The sequence below is a fragment of the Callithrix jacchus genome, chromosome 11 (genome assembly GCF_049354715.1).
Source record: "Callithrix jacchus isolate 240 chromosome 11, calJac240_pri, whole genome shotgun sequence".
Taxonomy (NCBI): domain Eukaryota; kingdom Metazoa; phylum Chordata; class Mammalia; order Primates; family Cebidae; genus Callithrix; species Callithrix jacchus.
Genome location: NC_133512.1, coordinates 107343250 through 107365591, shown reverse-complemented (window position 1 = coordinate 107365591; position 22342 = coordinate 107343250). Strand labels below are relative to the sequence as shown.

Genomic DNA, 22342 nt, shown 5'->3' with positions numbered 1-22342 from the left:
AGACATTTATGATTTGAACTCAGACCTGGAACAAGTAAACTCAGTGAATATTTATAGTATTCTTCACCCCAGGTCCACAGAACATACATTTTTTTTAGTATCACATTACACCTATTTTGAAAGTGACCACATAAATGGAAGCAAATCACTCTTCAGCACTTGCACAGCATTTCACAGATTTAAACGAAATAGTGGTTGGCTGTTTGTTATTTTCTTTCCTTATTCCTTCCTGTCTCCACTGTTAAGCACAATCATCAGCATAAAAGAGGTTTTTAATACCTATTTCTAGATTGCATTCCAGCCTGGGCAATAGAGCAAGACTCCTGTTCTCTCTCCCCCTTTTCTCTTTCTCTTTCTCCTTCTCTCTTTCTTTGAAGAAAAAAAAAACACCTAGAATAATCCCTGCGTTTTTATGAAATGGGTTCTGTCTCCTTCTGAAGTAGTTATAAATAGATGCTATATACATTCTCCTAATTACTTTTTCTCAAGTACGGATTAATTTCAACATCCAAATCTGCCAAATTATTGAAACTAGCTTGGAGGACTTTCTAGGCATTGGCCAGGGAAGCCAGCAATGTGGATGGAAAGGCTTCTCACCCACTTCTCGTAACCAAACCTCCATTGTATCTCCCTGCAAGCCTTGAAACTGCTCACTAGACCCATCGAACTCAGACAACAGAGCTATGGAATCTAGAAGGTGAAATGTCAGAGCTCAGAGAACCTCAGGACCCTCCCCAGCTTTGCCATAAGAACTCAGGGCTCACCGGGCACAGTGGCTCATGCCTATAATCCCAGCACTTTGGGAGGCCGAGGTGGGTGGATCACCTGAGGTCAGAAGTTCAAGACCAGCCCTGGCCAACATGGTGAAACCCAGTCTCTACCAAAAATACAAAAATTAGCTGGGCATGGTGACAGGTGCCTGTAATCCCAGCTACTCAGGAGGCTGAGGCATGAGACTCGCTTGAACTTGGGAGATGGAGGTTGCAGTGAGCCGAGATCACGCCACTACACTCCAGCCTGGGGACAGAGCAAGACTCTGTCTTCAAAAAATAAAAAAAGAAGTCAGGGCTCCCCTTGGAAACCAGTTGCAAGGGTGAGGGGTTTTGCCTCTGGTTTATGGTCAGAAGGGCAATGCGAAGGTCGCCCCATTTTCCACAACTGGTTTCATATTACAGTCCCACGGTCCCTGGAGAATCAGAGCAAATGGAAGTCTTCATTCTTCATACAGCTGTATTGCCCCAAGCTGTCCCTGGGCTTAAGGGATTTCCAGCTCCCGCTTCTAGAGGGCAAGGGCCAACATCGCTTGGCCCACTTCTTAGTATAAGACCAAGTCTAGCGACGGCGGTAAAAGTATAAATACTATAGATGCTGCTGTTCCTTCTGCTCTGAGGAACAAAACTGAAGCCACCCACGCTTCTATTTCCTTTAACAAAATAGAAAAATGGTAATTTTTCTATTAGGTCCCTGAATCTCCAGGAAAAATCTCTGTGAAAGCAATAACATTTTTATTTTCTTTTTCTCATTTATACTCCAGGTTACATCTGCACACACACCCAGTGTGTGGCGTATGTGTAGGTGTGTGACTGTGTGTGTGTTTCTAGCTTTCAGAGAAAATGATACACAAAATGATAAATATAGAAAAGAGATTAAATAGGAGAGGGCAGTACCAAGTATTATTTCCTACTTAAAAGGATTTATCAATAGATTTCCCATAGACTTAGTCCCCTAAACCATCAGGTTAATCTGTTGTATTTAAATATATTTAAATCCAGGCCAAGTGGCTCATGCCTGTGATCCCAGTATTTTAGGAGGCTGAGCCTGGAGGATTACTGGAGGCCAGAAGTTCCATGACCAGCCTGGGTAACATAGTGAACCCCCCCATCTCTACAAAAAAAACAAACAAAAATTAGGCATGGTGGCTTGCACCTGTAGTCCCAGCTACTCTGGAGGCTGAGGCAGGAGGATCACTGACCCAGGAGTTCAAGGCTGCGGTGAGCTCTGGTAGCATCACTGCACTGCAGCCTGAGCCACAGAGCAGGAAAATAAATAAACATACATTGGTTTATAGATCCTAAACCACATGATGGAAAGACTAAGAGACCAAGAATCTTAGAAATACAATTAGAAGTTACTGCCCATTGAAAATCAAATATATATGAAAAAGTCTCCCCCAAAATGAATAAACTCTGGTTTGAGAATGTAAACCACTAGGTAAAGATTCTGTTTATTTTCTTTATTTCCATGTTTCCCAATATTTAATTTTCAATCTTCTAAGAGCAGTTATTTAGTTTATAAAATAAGTCCCAGCTGAAATGAATTGATAGGATTTTAGAATTTCTTTCTCCCTTAACACATCCTATTAGCATAGTTCAGTACAGAGAGCCGAGCGCCTCGTGTTGAAATAAGCTTTCCTGCCACTGAATGTGTTCAAACAGAAATATCACCTGCTTTTGCCAAAGACTTCCACCTTCAGCTTCTTCTTCACCCTGCTCTGCGAGATGGGTGGGACAGCATTACAGACAAGGGGATCTGATGATGCTGCCCTGGCGACTGGCCCAAGGCCACGGCTAAGGGTTATAGACCCTGAACAGAACCCTGCCCTTTGCCTCCCTTGTGTGACCCGAGGCCAGGCCAAGGTCAGGGGGAGGGGCTGCAGGGGCTTCCTCGTTGGGTGTGGACAGCACCGCTTGATTTTGAGATTTCCCCCAACTCTAATTCTGAGTAATCTGGCCTTTGAAACAGGAGGCAGAGAGAACCCCCAGGGGTGACTTTTCATGTTATCTTTTGGAAACAAAGAAGCTTCAGGTGCTTCCTGGCTTGAAATAAGAGAATATTCTGCTCGGTCCCCCACGTTTTCCTGACACTCCAGGCCCAGCAGACCTGCTGCACCCTCACCAGCTATTGGTAACGTAGGTGCCTGGAGGTGCTGAGAGAGGACCAGGCATGCCAAGGACCAAAGGCCAAGGCATAGAGTGGGCCAGGCTACGCCACAAACGCAGCTCAGAGTCCCCATCCTCCTGCCTGCATGGCTGCGTGGACCCTGCTTCTATTTTAAACATACAGGGTGAGCCAGCCAGTCCTTTCCTCTAAGGAAAAGCACTTCCTGGACCAACTCACCTTTCTCTCCCTTTTTCATACGTATCGACTCTACCCTCTGACATCTCCTCAAATTTTTTTTGTCAGTGTTTTCTAGGCACCAAAGAAACATACCCATTCAGCAAAACCACTTTTCAGTCTCTCTGCTTGACAGGACACCGCCTAGCAGCCCTGCTGTGTGGCCCGAGCTTACACACAGCTGACGTGGCCCGAGTGGCTCCCCGAATGGGATGTGTTTGCACTCTCTGTGCTGGCAAGTACCATCCATCCAAGGTTCAGCTCAAATGGCCCCTCTCCCGCTGGCCAGTGGACGGAACTATTTTTATTTCTTTAAACACCACTCAGAGTCTTTCCATAGGCTGTTCCACATGCTAGTGTTACTAACACTTGTATTTTGACATTTTATTCCGGAAAACTTTAAGATTACAAATTGGAAGGCTAGTTTAGTGTACTCCTGTGTGTCCCAATCACCCAGCAGGAGCAAGGATTCACACATGCCATTCCAGCCTCATTTATTTTCCCGCCCTTTCCCCCCTTCAGTTATTTTTTTAAAATCCCAGATGTCAGAGCATGTCATCTGTCAATATTTAGTATCTCTAAAAGATAAGAATTCTTTTTGGGGGGGTGGGGTGAGAGTATCGCTCCATTGCCCAGGCTGGAGTGCAGTGGTGCGATCTCGGCTCACTGCAACCTCCTCCTCCCAGGTTCAAGCAATTTTCCTGCCTCAGCCTCCCAAGTAGCTGAGATCATAGGTGCCTACCACGACACCTGGCTATTTTTACATTTTTAGTAGAGACGGGGTTTCGCCATGTTGCCCAGTCTGGTCTTGAACTCCTGGCCTCAAGTGACACACCTGCCTCAGCCTCCCAAAGTGCTGAGATGACAGGCATGAGCCACCGTGCCTGGCCCAATAAGAACTCTTTTCTAAACATGACCACAATACCGTTATCAACGAAAACCAAAATGAACGTTCACTCTTGAGAGTACCAATAACCTGTGGGATTCACGGTTCCCTGGTTGATCTGTGTTTGTTTAAGGTTGGTTGCAGCTGCCTCTGAACAAGCCCATCCACTTTACACTGGCTTTTTCTCATTCACCCTAAAAATCTCAGCCTGGATGTTGTTGCTTCCTCCAGGCAGACTCGCTGATCCCAGATGTCTGGGATGTGTGTCCCTCATCTGTTCTCCCATCTCTTAGCCATTTGTTTGCATCCTGATAGGCTGGAAGCTCCAAGAGGCTGGGTTATGTCCATGCATTTTAAAGTTACATCTCCTGAGTCTAGCACAGTGCCTGGTCAGTCATGCTCGCCAATTCCATATGTATTCCCTGAGTACGTAAATGAAGGATCTCCCAAACAGCACTGGTTTTCCACTCCTCATAAGCCCAATCAATAACACTTTACACATCCCAGTAATGATTTGTTTGGGAATCTGTTTCCCCAATGGGCAGAGCCTTCTTGGACCCTGGTACTCAGTCCAGCACCCGATCCATCCAAGGTGCCCATTGAGGGACTGGAGATGAATGACACTCAGAGTAAGTTCTACATTGAATGACACCCAGAGTAAGTCTTTGGGTTCACAGGCCTTCCTCTCTGGGCCTCATTTTACTCCTCTCTCTTTTTTTTTTTTTTTTTTTTTTTGAGACGGAGTTTTGCTCTTGTTACCCAGGCTGGAGTGCAATGGCACAATCTTGGCTCTGCCTCCTGGGTTCAGGCAATTCTCCTGCCTTAGCCTCCTGAGTAGCTGGGATTACAGGCACGCACCACCATGTCCAGCTAATTTTTATATTTTTAGTAGAGACGGGGTTTCATCTTGTTGACCAGGATGGTCTCGATCTCTTGACCTCGTGATCCACCCGCCTCGGCCTCCCAAAGTGCTGGGATTATAGGCGTGAGCCACCGTGCCCGCCCAGCCTACTCCTCTCTCTCTTGAAGGATCCTGCGAGGATTTCCAAGGTCCTTTCCTGGGATGGGAAGTCCCCATTTACCATGCGCTTGCTGCCCTCTGCTGGCAGAATTTGCTCAGGACCGCTCTGTCCCTGCTGCGTTCCTGAAAGCTGCAGGCAAAGCCAGCCGGCCAGTAACTGGGATAGGGACTTGAGTTTTGTTTTCTCACTGGTTCGACTAACACGTAAGGTGTGTGTATCTCTCCGCCTCATATATCCACTCCTCCAATGTGGAGAAGTGCTAGGGTAGTTCTCAGACAGACAGACTGATGCCCCTGACTGCCAATTAGGACAGAGGGCTGTAAAAGGAGAGCTGGTACCCAGGCCCCACCTCAGACCAGCACTGGGGAGTAGGGCCCAAGCATCCATCTATATTAAAGATATATAAAAATCTGGCTGCTTCTAACATGCAGCCCTATGTAGAACTGCTGAACCAAGAAGATCTTTACATGCGTATCTTTTTAGAGATGGAGTTTCACTCTTGTTGCCCAGACTGGAGTGCAGTGGCATGATCTCAGCTCACTGCAGCCTCCATCTCCGAGGTTCAAGTGATTCTCCTGCCTCGGCCTCCAGAGTAGCTGGGACTACAGGCACCCACCACCATGCCCAGCTAATTTTTTGTATTTTTAGTAGAGAGAGGGTTTCATCACATTGGCCAGGCTGGTCTCAAACTCCTGACCTCAGGTGATCCACCCACATCAGCCTCCCGAAGTGCTGGGATTACAGGCGTGAGCCACTATGCCCGGCCTACAGGTGTATCTTGATCTAAAAGCTAGAAGCACTGGGGAAAAAAAAAAAAAAAAAAAAAAACCCATCTAGGGAAAGAGCAAATAAAGACTTTGATTTTCTAACACAAAATTCCCTTAGCCTATCTCAAAAGGTTTTCTTTCTTTGACAAACCCTGAAAGCTTACAAGCCATACAGTTTTCTTTGGGGGACCAACACCGTTTACCCATCAGGGGTGCTGCTCCCAGATGCAGTTTCTCTTTTGGAGCTATAGTTCTCTGTTTTGGTGTGCCGCAGCTCTGTTTCTTATTCGATATATGTACATTCCTACATTTGTTAAGATTCATTTGGTTGCATATAACAGGATTCAGAACATCGATAACTTCAGCCACAAGGGGGAACTTGTTGGAAGGTACCAAGATGCCACCCACAGGGTTGCCTGCCAGGAGCAGATGGCAAACAGGAACTGGAACCCGATGGGGCACCAAGAAATGGTCTCTGTCTTTTGCCTCGGCTTTGTTGCATACATCTGATTCGTTTCTTCTCTCTTGAGGCCACCTGGGGTTTGCTGCTCATTAATCCACAAGGCGGAATGTGGCTGACAATGGCTCTCCACTTACCTGTGTTGACTGCCGCCTGCTGGAGAAAAACTTTTCTTTGTTCCAGATCCAAGTTTCCAGACTGGTCCCTTGGGCCAATCCTGGCGTGCAGGGCTGGCAACAGGATCTGTGAGGCCAGATGAGAAATGAAAGTGTGGCAGGCTTTATTCCCAAAGCGGGGGGAAGTGCCCGTCATGGTACTCAGCAAGCTTCTTCACTTCTTCTGTAGCCTCTTTTTTGACTTGTCATGGTGCTTTTTATTTTCTATTTACCGTCGTTCTAAGTAAAGAAAACTCCACATTTTAAATTATTAGCAAGCATTTTACCGTTCATCTTTTTATCAGGCAATACCGGACTCAAATGTAAATTTCAGTGCTTTTAACTCATGTGCAGAATCACTGAATTACACAATTGGTGTTTTGTGACCTGTTGGCCAGAAGAGACAAACACAAACCAAACTCATGAAGATTGGAAGCAGGAGGATAAGGTGCCTCCAGGTTCACACAAGGCGGGGCACTCTTTCAGGCCTAGACATACTAGATGGGCTGAGGGAGTCCAGACCCTACCAAACGTCCAAGGGCCCTATCAGCCACCAGACACATGACTGAGACCCAGACAGGGAGGCAGAGTCTAGGGAAGTTGGTCCAGATGTCTCCCCTTCCCACAGCCTTCCCCAGCCAGCCACAGCAGACTAACCTCCAAGGACCTCTAAACCTCTGTGCTATGACATACTCAATGCCTAGGCCAGGAATAGGCAGAGGCTTACCCCCAACAAGACACAGCCTCTGGCCAGCCCCACCACATACACTGTGTGCTGCCAGCCTAGGGCAAGGACGGCCACCACCATGCCCACCCAAGATGCTGCACGGTGGACGCACCCTATCCTGGCCCTCTCTGTGCCTGTAGCCAAGACCCTGTGAAGTGCGGACAGCAACAGTGGCCATAGGTCAGGGCAGAAAGGGGGAAGCCAGGCAGAGAGCACAGGTGGCTGAGAGCTGGTCATGGGAGGCAGCCACGGCACTGTCGGGGGCAAGGGGAATGCATGAGCCAGGCTTTCAAAGCACAGATTCAAAGACAAAGTTATGGCCGGGTACGGTGGCTCACACCTGTAACCCCAGCACTTTGGGAGGCCAAGGCAGGCAGATCACCTGAGGTCGGGAGTTTGAGACCAGCCTGACCAACATGGAGAAACCCTGCCTCTACTAAAAATACAAAAAATTAACCAGGCATGGTGGTTAAGATTTGTTAAGATTCATTTGGTTGCATATAATGGGATTTAGAACATTGATAACTTCAGCCACAAGGGGGAACTTGTTGGAAGGTACCAAGATGCCACCCACAGGGTTCCCTGCCAGGAGCAGATGGCAAACAGGAACTGGAACCCGATGGGGCACCAAGAAATGGTCTCTCTGTCCTTTGCCTCGGCTTTGTTGCATACATCTGATTGCATGCCTGTAATCCCGGCTACTTGGGAGGCTGAGGCAGGAGAATTGCTTAAACCTGGGATGTGGAGGTTCGGGTGAAGCAAGATCATGCCATTGCACTCCAGTCTGGGCAACAAGAGTGAAACGCCATCTTAAAAAAAAAAAGATAAAGTTATGTCTGGGTGTGGTGGCCCATGCCTGTAACCCCAGCACTTTGGGAGGCCAAGGCAGGCTGGAGTTTGAGACCAGCCTGGCCAACATGGTGAAACTCCATCTCTACTAAAACTACAAAAGTTTGCCAGGCATGGTGGTAGATGCCTGTAATCCCAGCTACTCAGGAGGCTGAGGCAGGAGAATTGCTTGAACCTGGGAGGTGGAGGTTGCAGGGAGCCAAGATCACACCACTGCACTTAAGCCTGGGTTACAGAACAAGACTCTGACTCAAAAAAAAAAAAAAAAAAGATAAGTTATAAAGACTCTCAGACAACAACCACAGAGCATTAACCCCCATGCACAAGGTCCTTTTCACAGGTCACTTGCTCAACCAGCTGCCCCAGTGGCCTGTGATGGGAGTGGGAAGTGTGGGGTTGAGTGATAACCTAAAGGAACAGTTTCCCAGAAATGCAGATGGGAGAGCTTCGGGAAAACCAACCAGACCTTGTTATTTTCATGACAAAGTAGGAATACCACCCTGGCCCTCTAAATTCATAAACAGGCTCAGACATCGGATTAAACTACATATAATTTCTGCAGCTTGATTTACAGGCATCGTTAAACAGCTGCATTTTATTGAATGGCCATACCATAATAGATTAGCTAAGATGCTGGCTATGGACCTCAAGAATCCACGTGCCCTGGCCCCTGCCCTTCTCCCCGCTCTGAACTGCTGTGCAGTTCTAATAAGTTCCCAGGTGGCGCTGCTGAGGCTGCTGACCTCCGCCCACCCCGGGAGCTCACTTTGAGAACTGGCTGAGGTCCCAGGCAGGGGGCCCGTGGCTGCTCCAGGGTTGTGAAGGGCTACCCCTGCAGATGGAGGAAATAGGCCTCCCAGCGCTCATTCCTGGAAAGTTGGTGGCTTCAGAATGGACTTTCCCTGGAGGCCGGCCTCCTGCTGCTCTAGGAAAAAGAGGGAAAGGAAGAAAGCAATCCCCCACGTTGGGGACTCCTTCTGGATTAGCATTGTCTTGAGGTCAGGGCCCTCCTCCATCAGTTACCACATGTGTTTCTGGGAGGTTCTGTGTCTTAGGCGAAGAAAGTGAGGCCATCACCTACCAACCAGATAACTCATTCCACCTGTGCGGGGAGAGCGGCAGAGCAGGAATAAGCTTCCTTCACCCTGGTGCGCCCACACCCTGCTCAAGAGCTCGTGGGCACGTGTGTTCATCTTCAGGCCAAGGAGGGAGAGCCAGGGAGTGACAGAGAGTCACCCAGGGGGTGTTAGGATCCCCCCACGTCTGTACCCCTGAAATCTATTTTCCAACTCTTCCTAAGCTGACTTGTGCAGACAGAATCTCATTCCAACTTGAATTTTTATCATGGTAATTCACATTTCTTCTGTTTTGCCTGTTGGTACCTTTGACCATTTTTCTAGCTAGTTGTCTTTTCCTACTAATTGGTAGTAGCTCTTGTTTTTTGTTACTGTTAATCCTTTATAGATGTTGCAAACTTTTTTATTTGCTATTTCACTATTTGCCTTTTAACTTCATGATCTGGCAATGGCTACCCATGTGACAGGCTCTTTGAGCCTCAGTTTTCTCATCCAAGCGATGGGAAGCAGCTGCCACCCTGGCTTGCTGGACGAGTAAATGAGCCTCTGCTGCATTTGGTCAGCCACATCATCAGCTCCCAGTAAACGCTGGCAGCTGTGGCAGCTGCTGCCGTTTATAACCAAACTTCCCTGTATTACCCTCAAAGACCCCTGAGCCCCAGGCCAGCACCATGAGATGTAAGCACAACAGAACACGCTGAGGGCCAATCAGGTGTAATTTGGGTCGTATCGACTTTCCATTTTGTGGCATTTCTGCTTAAATACTTGCCAGAGTTGGAAATGAAATTGAAATTTAAGGAAAAGACAAAATGCTGTGAGAGTCGGGCTAACCCGAACTTCTCCCTTCGTCACAACCCCTCTGTTAGGTGGCCCCTGAGTTCTGCAGCCTCGAGGAAGACCTGCCCTATCTGGACATGGTGATTGCAGAGACGCTGAGGATGTACCCACCAGCTTTCAGGTATGCCGCAGCCCCCTCCCCCACCCCAGCCCCCACTCCCTACCCCGACCCCCTGCCCTAACCCGCAGGTCAGGGCCCTCCTCCATCAGTTACCACATGTGTTTCTGGGAGGCAACGCCTGAGTCCTGGGTTCCTTTGTATCCCCAAGGATATCTGGCCCGCTTTTCTATAGGTTAACAACCTTCTCAAAGCTTCACTGGCCTTTTCTTAACAAGGCCTTTCTCCCTAACCCAAGCCAGCCCTTTGGTCTCCCAGCCTTTGCTGGCTTTTGCCATTTCCTCTGCCTGTTCATTCATTCATTCATTCATTCATTCATTCATTCATTCAGCAATTGTTTATTGAGCATCTACTCTGTGCCAAGCACTGGGAAATCAGCTGTGTATAAAACAGATAAAAGTCCCTGACCGATCTTGGAGCTGGCATTCCAGTAGGGGACTGTCTGAGGCTTGGGAGCTCCTTCCTGCCATCCAGCACCCCCAGCTGTCCCATCCTGGAGCTTCAACACAACTCATGCCCGCAAAAAGTCTCACCACCCCGCAAGACATCTGCATCAGGCTTGCCTCACCTGGCGCTCCCTGCCCTTCCTCCCCAGAGCTTTGAGCTGTCGCTGTGTTCCATGCTATATTCTTGGATGCATGCCTGCCACTCCATGACGTTTCACTAATGTACACATCAACCAGCCGGTCACACCAACCTGTGGGAACCTCGAGAGTAGAAGCAAGTATTGTGCTTCTTTCAAACTCTCCCAAACAAGGCACTCCATAGAGAGAGCGTCTTAATTCCTGTCCCCAGATCCTTACAGAGAGTGAAATAACAGCCAGGTTTCAGGTTCTAGAAACAGAAGCAGCTCAAAGCATTGACTGTGTGTGATAAACTCCACTCAACACTTTCATGAATTAATAGATCACATAAACCATATGGAGATAGGTTTCACCATTTTTACAGAGAATATGTAGATGATTTGAGGGTATCTCAATGATATTTCAAAACAAAAGCATTACAAAGAAGGCAGTTGCAGATATTGTCCAAATGTTCAAGTCTAGAAGCAAATATAGAAACCTCCAGGGGTGTGGTTCGTCCTCCAGCGCGCAGGGTTTCGGATCTGGCTGTGGAAGCAGGCCCGTCACTCAGAGGTTCTGAGCACCCTCTCCCGATGACAGCATTATGAACTGATGTGCAGCCCTTCCCTGCTTGGGAGCCTCACACAAACTGTCATCCAAGCTTTTTTCTTTTCTTCTTTTTTTTTTGAGACAGAGTCTTGCTTTGTTACCTAGGCTGGAGTGCAATGGCGCAATCTCAGCTCACTGAAACTTCTGTCTTCTGGATTCAAGCGATTCTCCTGTCTCAGCCTCCCAAGTAGCTGAGATTACAGGTGCCTGCCACCATGCCCAGCTAATTTTTTGTATTTTTAGTACAGACAGTTTCACCATGTTGGCCAGGCTTGTCTCAAACTCCTGACCTCAGATGATCCGCCCTTGTTGGCCTCCCAAAGTGCTGGGATCACAGGCATGAGCCACCACTCCCCACCTTATTTTTTTCATGATTGAGATCCAGCTTTCTTCCCAGGGGATTGTGGGCAGCTGATGTACATATTAAAATGAAGTTCAAGATAGAGCATTCGGTGATCAAACTGAACAAAGGCCATTTAAAGGAAAGAAGGCCTTACAGGGCCCCAGAGGTGGCTGATAGCTCTGGGGTCCAGCCTTGGCTTGGTGACCAGGGCTCCTGGCCAAGAGGGAGAGCAGCCAAGCTGAACAGGTGTGTTCTCCAGCAAGAGGACAGCAAGAGGACTTCCTGGACCTAAACTCAGTCAAGAATCCATCACACGAGACCTTGTATAGATATCACTTTGAATAACAAAGTGTTTAGGCTCTTCAACATGGAAACGCGGTGGCCAACTCTCCACTGACACATCATGAACAGCAGAGCAGAAAAGGAAGTCAGTGCAGGCGGACCAGGAAGCCAGTGATCTCATTTGAGGACCAGACAGAAACTAGAGAACCTGGATGAAGTACTTAGAATTCACGGAACAGGTCTAGAGGGCATATAGAAGGCGGTCTCGGCCCTGGCCTTGGTTTACCGTGTGATCGTGGGTGAGCCCCACGCTGCTCCTTCCTAGAGGTTGAGTGGGGACACACGCCTGCTTGGCTGGCCCCGCAGAAGTGGGTGAGAGGTAGTGAGTGGTGTAGGTGGAACTGCAGCGCCCACTCAGCTGCCTGCAGCCTGAGGTGTGTGGGGAGGAGCAGGGGCACCAGTAGGACAGTGGAATGGCCAGCTTCCATCCGGCATCACTCACCTGAGCCACCCCTGCCCCACACCACACCCCCCGACACCTACACCACAACCCCCCATACCTCCACACCCGCCCCACACCTCCATACCCGCCCCACACCTCCACATCTGCCCCACACCTCCGCACCTCCACACACGCCCCACACCTCCACACACGCCCCACACCTCCACACCCGCCCCACACCTCCACACCCGCCCCACACCTTTATACCCACTGTACACCTCCACACCCGCCCTGCACCTCCACACCCGCCCCGCACCTCCACACCTGCCCCACGGGCATTTTTTGTCCTAACAGCTCTGCCAGCTTTTCTTCTGATATGAGAGAGGCAAGATGTCACAATTCTCCCCTAGACCAGAGGACCATCTGCTTCTGCTCAAAGGATTTGAGGGTGAATGTAGGGAGTAGTGAGCCTTTTCATTTATTTCATCTGAAAAAGCATGTTGACTTTTCCCAAGTGCTGACACAACTTGGACTTACTCATAGAAGAAAATCGGAATGGCCCTTGTGGGAAACACAGCAGCCCTGTCTGAGTACCACTGAGGTGACTCTGGGCTGCTGTGCGGTGCGGTTCCGAAGCCTCTGCTGGTCTCTTACGTGGCTCAGTCTACAGGGAAGGGAAGGCCCTATCTCCAGGTCCAGGCTGTAAGATGAAAAAGCTGGGTGCCAGGGAACAGCCTCGTCTGGCCCCTTTGGAACTCAGGGTGCAGACACAACCCCCAGCTGCCTGCCCTGTTTCAGCACTAGTGTTTGCTATCAGCTCCAAGCACATATAATTGCCTTAGCAGCTTAGGATCTCCATGGGTTCTCACAGCCCTGGCCTTTTTCTGTTCCTCTCTGTTAACATGAAAGGCTTATAATAGAGAGTGTGGGTGACAAGGAGCCACGAGTTACCCTCAATCTTTTATGGACAGGAGCAGGGCATAACAGTAATTACTGTAATCATTGCATTTCCTCTAGGATATTTAGGCAAGTCCAATCCTACAGCTTGAAGTAAAATCCAGCATAGAATTATTTTCAATTTTTAATTCTTTATATTGCCAAAATAGCACGTTTATACTTAAAAAAAAAAATCCCAGCCAGGTGCGGTGGTTCATACCTGTAATCCCAGCACTTTGGGAGGCTGAGGTGGGCAGATCACTTAAGGAGTTTGAGACTAGTCTGGCCAACATGGTGAAACTCCATGTCTTCTAAAACTAAAAATTAGGTGGGTTTGGTTGTGCACACCTGTATTCCCACCTACTCGGGAGGCTGAGGCAGGAGAATTGCCTGAACCTGAGAGGTGGAGGTTGCAGTGAGCCGAGATCATGCCACTGCACTCCAGCCTGGTGACAGAGCGAGACTCTGTCTCAAAAAAAAAAAAAAAAGTCTCCTAAACAATGCAGAAGAATAAAAATTTTAAAAAGGCCCCATGCCATCTTCATCCCAGTCCCATCCCCTAGAGAAGAGAAAGATAGAAATGTAAGTATTCTTCTAGAAATGTTACATTCATATGTAAGCATAGATAGTCTACCCTTTAAAAGTGAAGCATAAATGAAATTGTACGATTGCCCTTGGGTAAAATGAACAATCTGATCAAATATTCTCCTCTTGGGGAGAAGAAGCTATCGGTAGGGACATACACAACAGGGAACAGATTTTCAAACCCAAATTTCCTTCCCTCACCAGGAGTCACTCAGAGGAGCCAAATCCACAAAGACAGAAACTAGAAGGCTGTCTGCCAGGGACCAGGGAGAGGGGAGGGGAGGGAGTTAGTGATTAGGGGATACAGAACTCCAGTAGGGGAAGAGAAGAAAGTTCTGGGACTGGATGGCAGTGATGGTTGCACAATGAATGTAGTGACACCGCAGAACTGCACACTTAAAATCGGTTCAAATGGTATATTTTATGCGATATCTACTTTACCATAATGAAATAATAAACAGGTCAGCAGATGAGTAACTAAATAAATCCAGCCTCACCAGGACCAATTCTGGTGTTGAAAGATTCCAGAATTCTAGTGGTGGCTGATGGGTGGTTTGAGCCTGTTCTTGTTTGATGCTCTCATGTCCTGTGAGAAGGATTTAAGACTCAGAAGACTGTTCATGGGTTCCAGCCACGAGGGGGTGGTACAGGAGTGGGAGCCTGTGTGCGGGATGTGTTAGGGAAACAGACCTTTACTACGTAGGGAGGGTATCTCGTGGCCCAGCCTTGACAGAGGCTGTGACTGGTGTCTCCTCCCAATCCCATGTTACCTGGGATAGGAAATGGCCGGAATCTGGAAGGTGGGAGGCGGGGCTTTGTTTTCTTGCTGTGAGCCAGATCCCAGTGGGATCGTGCTGAAGTCAGAGAGATACTTCTCAATGGAAACCTTTAGTCACAGAAGTAATTGGGGAGGGTGTGGACTGAGAGGTGCGGGGAGTGAGGAAGAGAAGCTGGGGCTGTAATTCTGCCCTTGACCTAAAAGGCTCTATCTCGTCCTTTAAAACACCAAATCAACTCTAACCAGAACTGGTTTTTTTTGAGACAGAGTCTTGCTCTATTGCTCAGGTGTGCAGTGGCGCAATCTCAGTTCACTGCAACCTCTGCCTCCCTGGTTCAAGCGATTCTTGTGCCTCAGCCTCCTGAGTAGCTGGGACTATAGGCGCATGACACCACGCCTGGCTAATTTTTGTATTTTTAGTAGAGATGGAGTTTCACCATGTTGGCCAGGCTGGTCTCAAACTCTGACTGACTTCAGATCCACCCACCTCCGCCTCCCAAAGTGCTGGGATTACAGGCGTGAGCCACCACACCTGGCCACGACCAGAACTCTTGAGAGCATGTACTCAACACTCAAAGTCCAAAAGTCTACCCGAGTTCAGGAAGAGAGCAGTTCTTCAGCTCTCCACCTCGAATTTTGTTTCTAGAAGGTTGCATGTAGGTCTGAAGAGTGACAGCACGTCTGTTTAACAGGAGCTCAAAGCCAGCAGAGCAGGAGAGGACACTTAGAAGGTTTGGAGTTTGGGCTACAGAGGTTTAAGGCAGGCCTTTTGTGGCAAAGAATGTTTGAAATTGGGCATGTGATGTAACAATTTAGGAATGAGTGGATACAGGCAGGTGAGCCGAAGGGAGTTCTGACAGGTAAGACTGCTGTCTGGTAGGTGAACCGTTTGCTCGAGCCAAACGGTTGATGCTCGAACCATCATCCTGATAGGAAAGCGATTTGCCCCAACAAATTAGTCTGCATTTGTTTCCTAAAGCCAACAGCGAAGTTATTTCTTGGTTCAGAGTCTTATCTTCCTTGGCAAGACTTTTCTGGAGCAGAGAGGAAGTCCCTGACACAGGTGGTCTCAAGGCTCAGTCCAAGAGTTGAGTTGCGTGGTTCCAGGCAGACTTGTTTCCCAGGGTGTCCTGCGGGGCCGCAATCAACAAGGTACAAGCTTAAGAGAGCCATGCCAGGTTTTCACGTTGCAAGAGAGAGATTCACTGGTGTTTTCTGCAGTCATGGGTGTTCGTTATAAGAAACGGGTGAGGTGAGAAAGGTAGAACTCTACCAGGAACCAGGAACGGCTCTCATGGGCAGACCTCATGGAAGAGACCCGAGCTGGGGGACTGGAAGGTGGGTCAGATGTTTCAGAAGCTACAGGGGCTTCAGCAGTCAGATTGGGGTTGATCTCACAGCACCAGAAGCCCTGAACACTGGCCCAATGCTCAGCTCTGAGTGCAGCTTGACCAGACAAACTTGGAGACCGCATTACCACCAGCAGCCTCTGACACCCCTGACTTGCTCGTGGCCTTAATCTCAAACCCTGGTCCTAAACTACCTCTCACCATGCATCACAAGTCACTGCCCGTCTTCCTGGTTTCTGATCTGCTGCCTTCTCCGATTCATGGCCTCACTTCACCCGTTGATTCCCTTTGTCAGCGACAGGTTTCACCAACTAACTGCGACTCCAGCCTCAGCTCTGGGGCCACAGAGCCTCAAGCACCTGGGACTTGCCCCAGCTCCAGAGCCCTGTCCTCGGCAGCCATCCTCAGGAAGCAGACAAAACTACGTGTCAGAGACAACGGTTCTGGTTGTCATGAGAAGACTGGATTGGAAAAGAGGTCAAGGAGAGATGAGAATCTCAATTAAGGAGGACCCTGAAAGGCAGTAAAACTGGAGAGATGGCACCATATTCATCTTCTGATGAATCTGCAGAAAGGGGAGGGAGGAGCACAGGATAGCTTCCGGTTTCTGGCTTGTGCAAGCCTGTGTGGGAAAGAGAAGGAGGAGAAGATTTTGACAATCCGCTGCTGCTCAGGCCAGCTTTCGAGGATCCTATGGACTGTCCAGGGGAGAGGCCGGGTCTGTGGGGGTTCAGGCTGGGGCTGAGGTAGGAGGCTTAGGAGACAATGGAAGTCAAATCTGGGCGTGTGGACAAAATCCCTGGGAAGCACCAGGATTTAAGAGGATTCAGAAGAGCCTGCCAATGAGAGAGAAGGAGCGCTAGCGACGGAAACTCACACAAATAATATTATTAGAAATCAAGGAAAGAGGCCAGGCGCGGTGGCTCACACCTGTAAACCCAGGACTTTAGGAGGCTGAAGCAAGTGGATCACAAGGTCAGGAGTTTGAGACCAGCCTAGCCAAGATGGCAAAACCCTGTCTCTACTAAAAATACAAGTATTTGCTGGGCGTGGTCATGGGCACCTATAATCCCAGCTACCAGGGAGGCTGAGGCAAGATCACTTTAACTTGGGAGGTGGAGGTTGCAGTGAGCCGAGATTGCGCTGCCGCACTCTAATACTCTAGCCTGGGTGACACAGCAAGACCTGTCTCAAAAAAAAAAGGAAGAGGAGGAGGAAGAAAAGGAAAAAGGAGGAGGAGGGCCCAGCATGAACAGCAGGTGAATCTGGGTAAAGGATACACGGGTACCTTACGTGCTATTCTTCAACTATTCTGTTAAGTTCAGAATTATTTCCAAATGAAAACAGAAAAACAAAGAAACATACAGGAGGAAGACAGTCAATGACACAGATGAACCAAGGCAGATGATGACTGAGGAGTATTCATCAGTCGTGCCCATGAATGGTCTTTGGGGATCTTGGCATGGGGACCACCCACGAGAGGGAGGGGACAGATGCCAGGCAGCAGGGCTAGACAGTGAAATGGGAGCAGAGGGAGTGACAGGGGGAGTGAAGGCAGTTTTAAGAGGCTTGACTGTGGATGGGAAGATAGGATGGGCTGTGGCCCCGGAATGACCCTCCAAGCCCCCACTATGAAAGCAATCCTTCCAAAGCACTTTGCACCCCAACACAGGGCACAAGAGGGGCCCTTGAGTGTTTGACAAATGGATGCATGAAGGGCTGGATGAGTGAATTTTCATCAAGGACCAAGTGAGCCTAGCCTTGGGGCTGCAGGCTCCTAGGCAGTGAGGGTTAATGGGGTGGGGGCTTGGTTACCCTGGGAAGGGGGCTGAGCAGGGGGTCCTCTGTCCCCCAGCCTCATTCCACACACTGTGCCGCCTGCCGCTGATCTTCACACTCAGACTCAGCCTGCTCAGCACACCCCGAGCTCTGCTTCTGGTCTCTCCTTCTCTCCAGCCACCCCTCGCCTGCATTTGGTGTTTTCCTCAGGTTCACACGGGAGGCGGCTCAGGACTGCGAGGTGCTGGGGCAGCACATCCCCGCAGGTGCCGTACTGGAGATGGCGGTGGGTGCCTTGCACCATGACCCAGAGCACTGGCCAAGCCCTGAGACCTTTGACCCTGAAAGGTGAGTGCTGCCCCCATTAAAAAGCTCTGAAGGGATGTGAGTGTGTGGAATGGAAATTTACCAGTGGAGGCAGCAACCAGGAGGTACAGACTTAGCAACATTGTCCCCATTAGTCAAAAGTTATGGGACTTCAGATAGATGTTTGCGAGGCATGATTTCCAAAGGAAATAACTATACCATTTTTTCAAGTTCCAAAGTGAATCCAGAGATTTAGCATTTCAGCAGCCCTACACGCAAGGAACAAGGCAGTTTCAAATTATTGTCTCCCATTCATTCAAGCCAGGATATGGGGTACAGGATTGTATTTCAGGTCTGCACTGGAAAGCAACAATATCATTTCCTGTTTTAAAAATGGGCAGCTATGCCAAAACAACAGCTTCAGCCAGTGTCTCCGTGAATCTACACTCATGGGATCTGCTGGTTGACCCGGGTCCCCTCCTTCCAACCCTGGCTTCGGTTCATTGTCTCATTTCATTTCTGGGCTCTGTGGTTGGAAACATCTGAGCAGGTGGCCACACCCCAGTCCTCATCAGAACCAGACAATATCCCCTGGGTGTGAGATCTGACCAGGGAAGGGCTTGTGTTTTCACAGCCAGTGTGTTTTCACCTTTCATGGCTCCCATGAACTCAGCCCAACTCTACAACCCAGCCACTGGGAAAGTGTGAGCAGTGGGATCTATGCAGATAATACTCCACAGTCAGCAGCTCCTGAACACGCCACAGCCACAGGGCTTACAGCCTCACGATGAAGCCCGGAGGCAGTAAGAAGTGAGCTCGCTCTTACAGAAGAGTGACTACCATCTAGCTTCACTGTCATGGGCCACATGCTGCAGGCAAATGCGCTATTTGGTGGGACGTTCAGCAGTTCCGAGGAAGGGCCTCCAGCCGTCCAGGTACTGCAGCTCCCAATGGGTCAAGTGTCCAGTGCTGGGGCCTGTCAAGCAAGTGTGGGCAGGGGAGGCACTGCCTGTGTGGCTCAAGAGACCAGCAGGGCAAGCAAGCAGGACATGGCCCCCAGGGAGGGCTGGGGAGGTGCCTGGTACCCTGCCAAGGAAGTAAGCAGGTGGCGGCTGAGTCATCCTGTGGGAGAGGAGGTGGTGCCATGGGCCCAGGTGAGGGCTGTGATTGCCAAGCCCTGTGGTTCAGGGATGCTGTGTTTTGACTGTAACTGTGGGTGGTGGTAAGTCTGTGGGCTTATTAGCCACGCACTGAATTCCTAAGGAGAGGGAGGGAGGGCGCTGTGGACATTGCAGGTGATTCTGTGAATTCAGCTCTGCCAGGGCTGTGCAGGAAGACAGGCAGCCAGGAGCAGAGCAGGACTAAGGCTCACCAGTTCCCAGAGCCTTTGGGACATCCTTGTCTCAGATGCAGGGGTGGCTCAGCTGGAGCACAGGGCTGCAGAGGGGAGGGAGCAGGTGTTCTGAGCCAGCCCTGACCACATGGACCTGCAGGTTTACCGCTGAGGCCCGGCAGCAGCACCGGCCCTTCACGTACCTGCCCTTTGGGGCCGGCCCACGCAGCTGCCTCGGGGTACGGCTCGGGCTGCTGGAAGTCAAGCTGACACTGCTCCACGTGCTGCACAAGTTCCGGTTCCAAGCCTGCCCTGAGACCCAGGTGAGGCCCCACTGTCCCCGGGAGCAGGGTCAGGGGTGGGGGTGGGGGCACCCCAGTTCTCTGCACCAGAGCTCTTCCTCCTTGAGCTTGGGCGAGCTTCTTAACCTCCCTTGGCCTCAGTTTATTAATCTGTAAGTCAGGGATGATAATACCCTCTGCCTCTCGACATCCTATGAGGATTCAGTGAGTTCACACAGCACTCAGATAAGCCCTGGTGCACTAACCCGAGCATGTGCTGACCATCGTTATTAGCATTGCTCTCTGCACATCAGGGCTGGACCTCACCTTGCTGTAGCTCTTCCCTTTTTCCAAGAGCACACAAACAATGGCATCTGCAGTTGCGACATGTGCTTATCTTTGAGGGCAGGGGCATGGCTTGTCCTGCAGAAGCTGGGGACACATCCTCTGGCCCCTCCTGACCGAGTAAGGTGCTGTGTGCTTGGAGGGGAAGCTGAGGGGTTTCAGCTCCTTGAAGGGTGCCCCCAGCGTTGCCTTCCCCCCTTGTGCACTCATATGTCCTCATGGCATCAGCCTGGTCCCTCTCACAGGTGGCGACACAGACTCTTCCCAACACCACAGGCTTTCATTCCTGAGGTCCTCAACTGATGCACAGACCCTGTCCTCACCCAGAGGGCTGGGTTCTCCTGAAATGCGGCCCCACCCACTTTCCAGCCCTGTTTCCCCCACCCATCACACACTCCAGAACCAGCAGACCAGTTCCTCTACAGTAGGTCGGGAGCTTATATGCTCCCCCCACATCCCAAGCTGACAGCAATCCTACAGAGTAGGTGTTAATATTCCCATTCTTCAGATGAAGAACCAAAGCTCAGAGAGGTTACAACTTGCCTAAGGACACACAGTTGGACTGCAGGCTTCATGATGGCAGGGACCCAGCCTGTCATATTCATTATTGGACTTTCCAGCATCTAGCTGGATGCCATGCGCATGGCAGGTGCTCACTTATTCAACAAACATTAATGAACAACTGGATGAGCAGCCAGAGATTAAAGAAACGGGGGTCCTCACCCAGATCCTGTTCATTCCCAAGTCCTCCTTCCTTCCTGACATCCGGCTGCGTCTCTGCACAGCGTTGGCTATTCCCTGCCCATCCTGACCATTGCTGTCCCCTGCACCTATCATGCTGGTCCTGCCACCCAGAACCCTCTGTTCAGCTGCAGACCTGGAGAGGTGGGCATAGGAAAGCATAAGGACACAGTGACAGTGACAATTCTAGATTGAGACAGGCAGTGCCTCTGACAGAGAACCTGGGACCGGCTGCTGGTCCAGGAGGAATCATGAGCTTGGTTGGAGGAAACAGTCTGAGGTACTTAAAGTGAACTCGTCCACACACTCTGGGCTGCAGAGAGGGAGGGGCAGATCGGCAGCACCAGCCAAACCAAGCGAGGTCAAGGGGCAGAAGGAGCAGCCCCACAGCCTCGGGACTTCCACGTGTGTGGGGCTTGACTCCCTTCCCCATGATCTCGACATACAGTACAGCAGTCAGACCAGTCTCCTAGAACTCTTATGCCTGGCACTCCCTTGCTTAAGAACCAGCCATGAGTCCCAGGCCTGCTGGATCCAGGGAGAATGCATTCTGAATTCGAGACAAGGCTGAGCCCATTCTGCACTCCCCACCTCAACTTCCCACTCCGGAAGGGCTCCCCATTGGTCCACACCTGCTCAGACACGTGCTGGGCACTGCAGCTTTTTCAGGTGCCTTTGAGGGCTGTGGTTCCCATAGGAGACAAGTGCAGGCCCAAGCCCTGAGACCCTGGAGACTCAGCTGTGAAGGCTTGCATTAGCCATTGGGTCATCATTTCACTCACAGCCCCCGAGGAAACCCGACTTCTTGAGTAATCCTTTGGCTTTTCTTTGAAGCCCCCAGTCCACCACCGGCTCTGCCTTTTAAGGTGGACATAAGAAAGCTTTCTGGATGTCAGTGAGGCCAGACCACAGCACGCATGAGCAGGAACAGAATGAAGCTGCTCTCCCCAAAGCCCCTCGGCCAGAGGGCATTGCTCAGTTACTGGCCGGGACTGGGGAGTGAGACGAGGATCAGCAGGGATGGCTAGAATCACTGGAAGATAGGTTTGGGGCTTTGCTCTCTGCTTTCTTCTTGTGTGACCTTGGACAAGGGACTTGGCCTTCCTGAACCTCCAAGTCTTCGTTAGTACAGTGAGACGCTACTATCTGTTTGACAAATATTTTAATTTTCTCTATTTTAGGTACCACTGCAGCTAGAATCCAAATCTGCTCTAGGTCCAAAAAATGGTGTCTATATCAAGATTGTACCCCGCTGACACAGAAGGCTGCCAGGGGAGGGAGGGCACCCCCAAATTCAAAAAAAGCCCTAAGTGTGAAAATTCAGATTTTTGGGAAAATGTCACTGAAGGGATTGAAAGAGTCCTGGTGTGCAAGGATAAAAGAAGTTATCTGTGTAACATTTCCTAAATGCTTAATAAACGTTTGTTGCGCTAGGTTTTGACATTGCCAGTGGGGTTTGCACCAGTGATCTCTCTAAATGAAGGATTGCTGATAAATAAGTGAAAATGTAGTTTTGACAAAACAACCGAGAACGTGAGGTTTTAAAGGAAGTCCCAGGCTCATATTGAAAAGAATCCATGGCGCACGGCACAGGAGGACACCAGGTGAGCCTGTCCAGATGGCACCAGCTAGTGGCTCTTCCAGTTTCTCGTGCAATGT

At 49.8% G+C, this 22342-nt stretch overlaps 1 protein-coding gene across 6 annotated transcripts in view; it reads left to right on the top strand.

The window, feature by feature from the left end:
* Positions 1-22119, top strand: part of TBXAS1 (thromboxane A synthase 1) — a 185324-nt gene extending 163205 nt beyond the window's left edge. For 5 of the 6 annotated variants that reach the window (XM_002751938.7, XM_035254599.3, XM_035254597.3 and 2 more), the window contains 4 exons: positions 9923-10014; positions 17888-18025; positions 19477-19639; positions 21865-22119. In XM_002751938.7, coding sequence (XP_002751984.2) covers positions 9923-10014; positions 17888-18025; positions 19477-19639; positions 21865-21939 — 468 coding nt within the window. In that variant the 3' untranslated portion in view covers positions 21940-22119. Of the gene's footprint in view, positions 1-9922; positions 10015-17887; positions 18026-18617; positions 18919-19476; positions 19640-21864 lie in introns of all 6 variants that reach the window. The other variant, XR_013524216.1, reaches the window with a different exon arrangement.
* Positions 22120-22342: the final 223 nt, after the last annotated feature.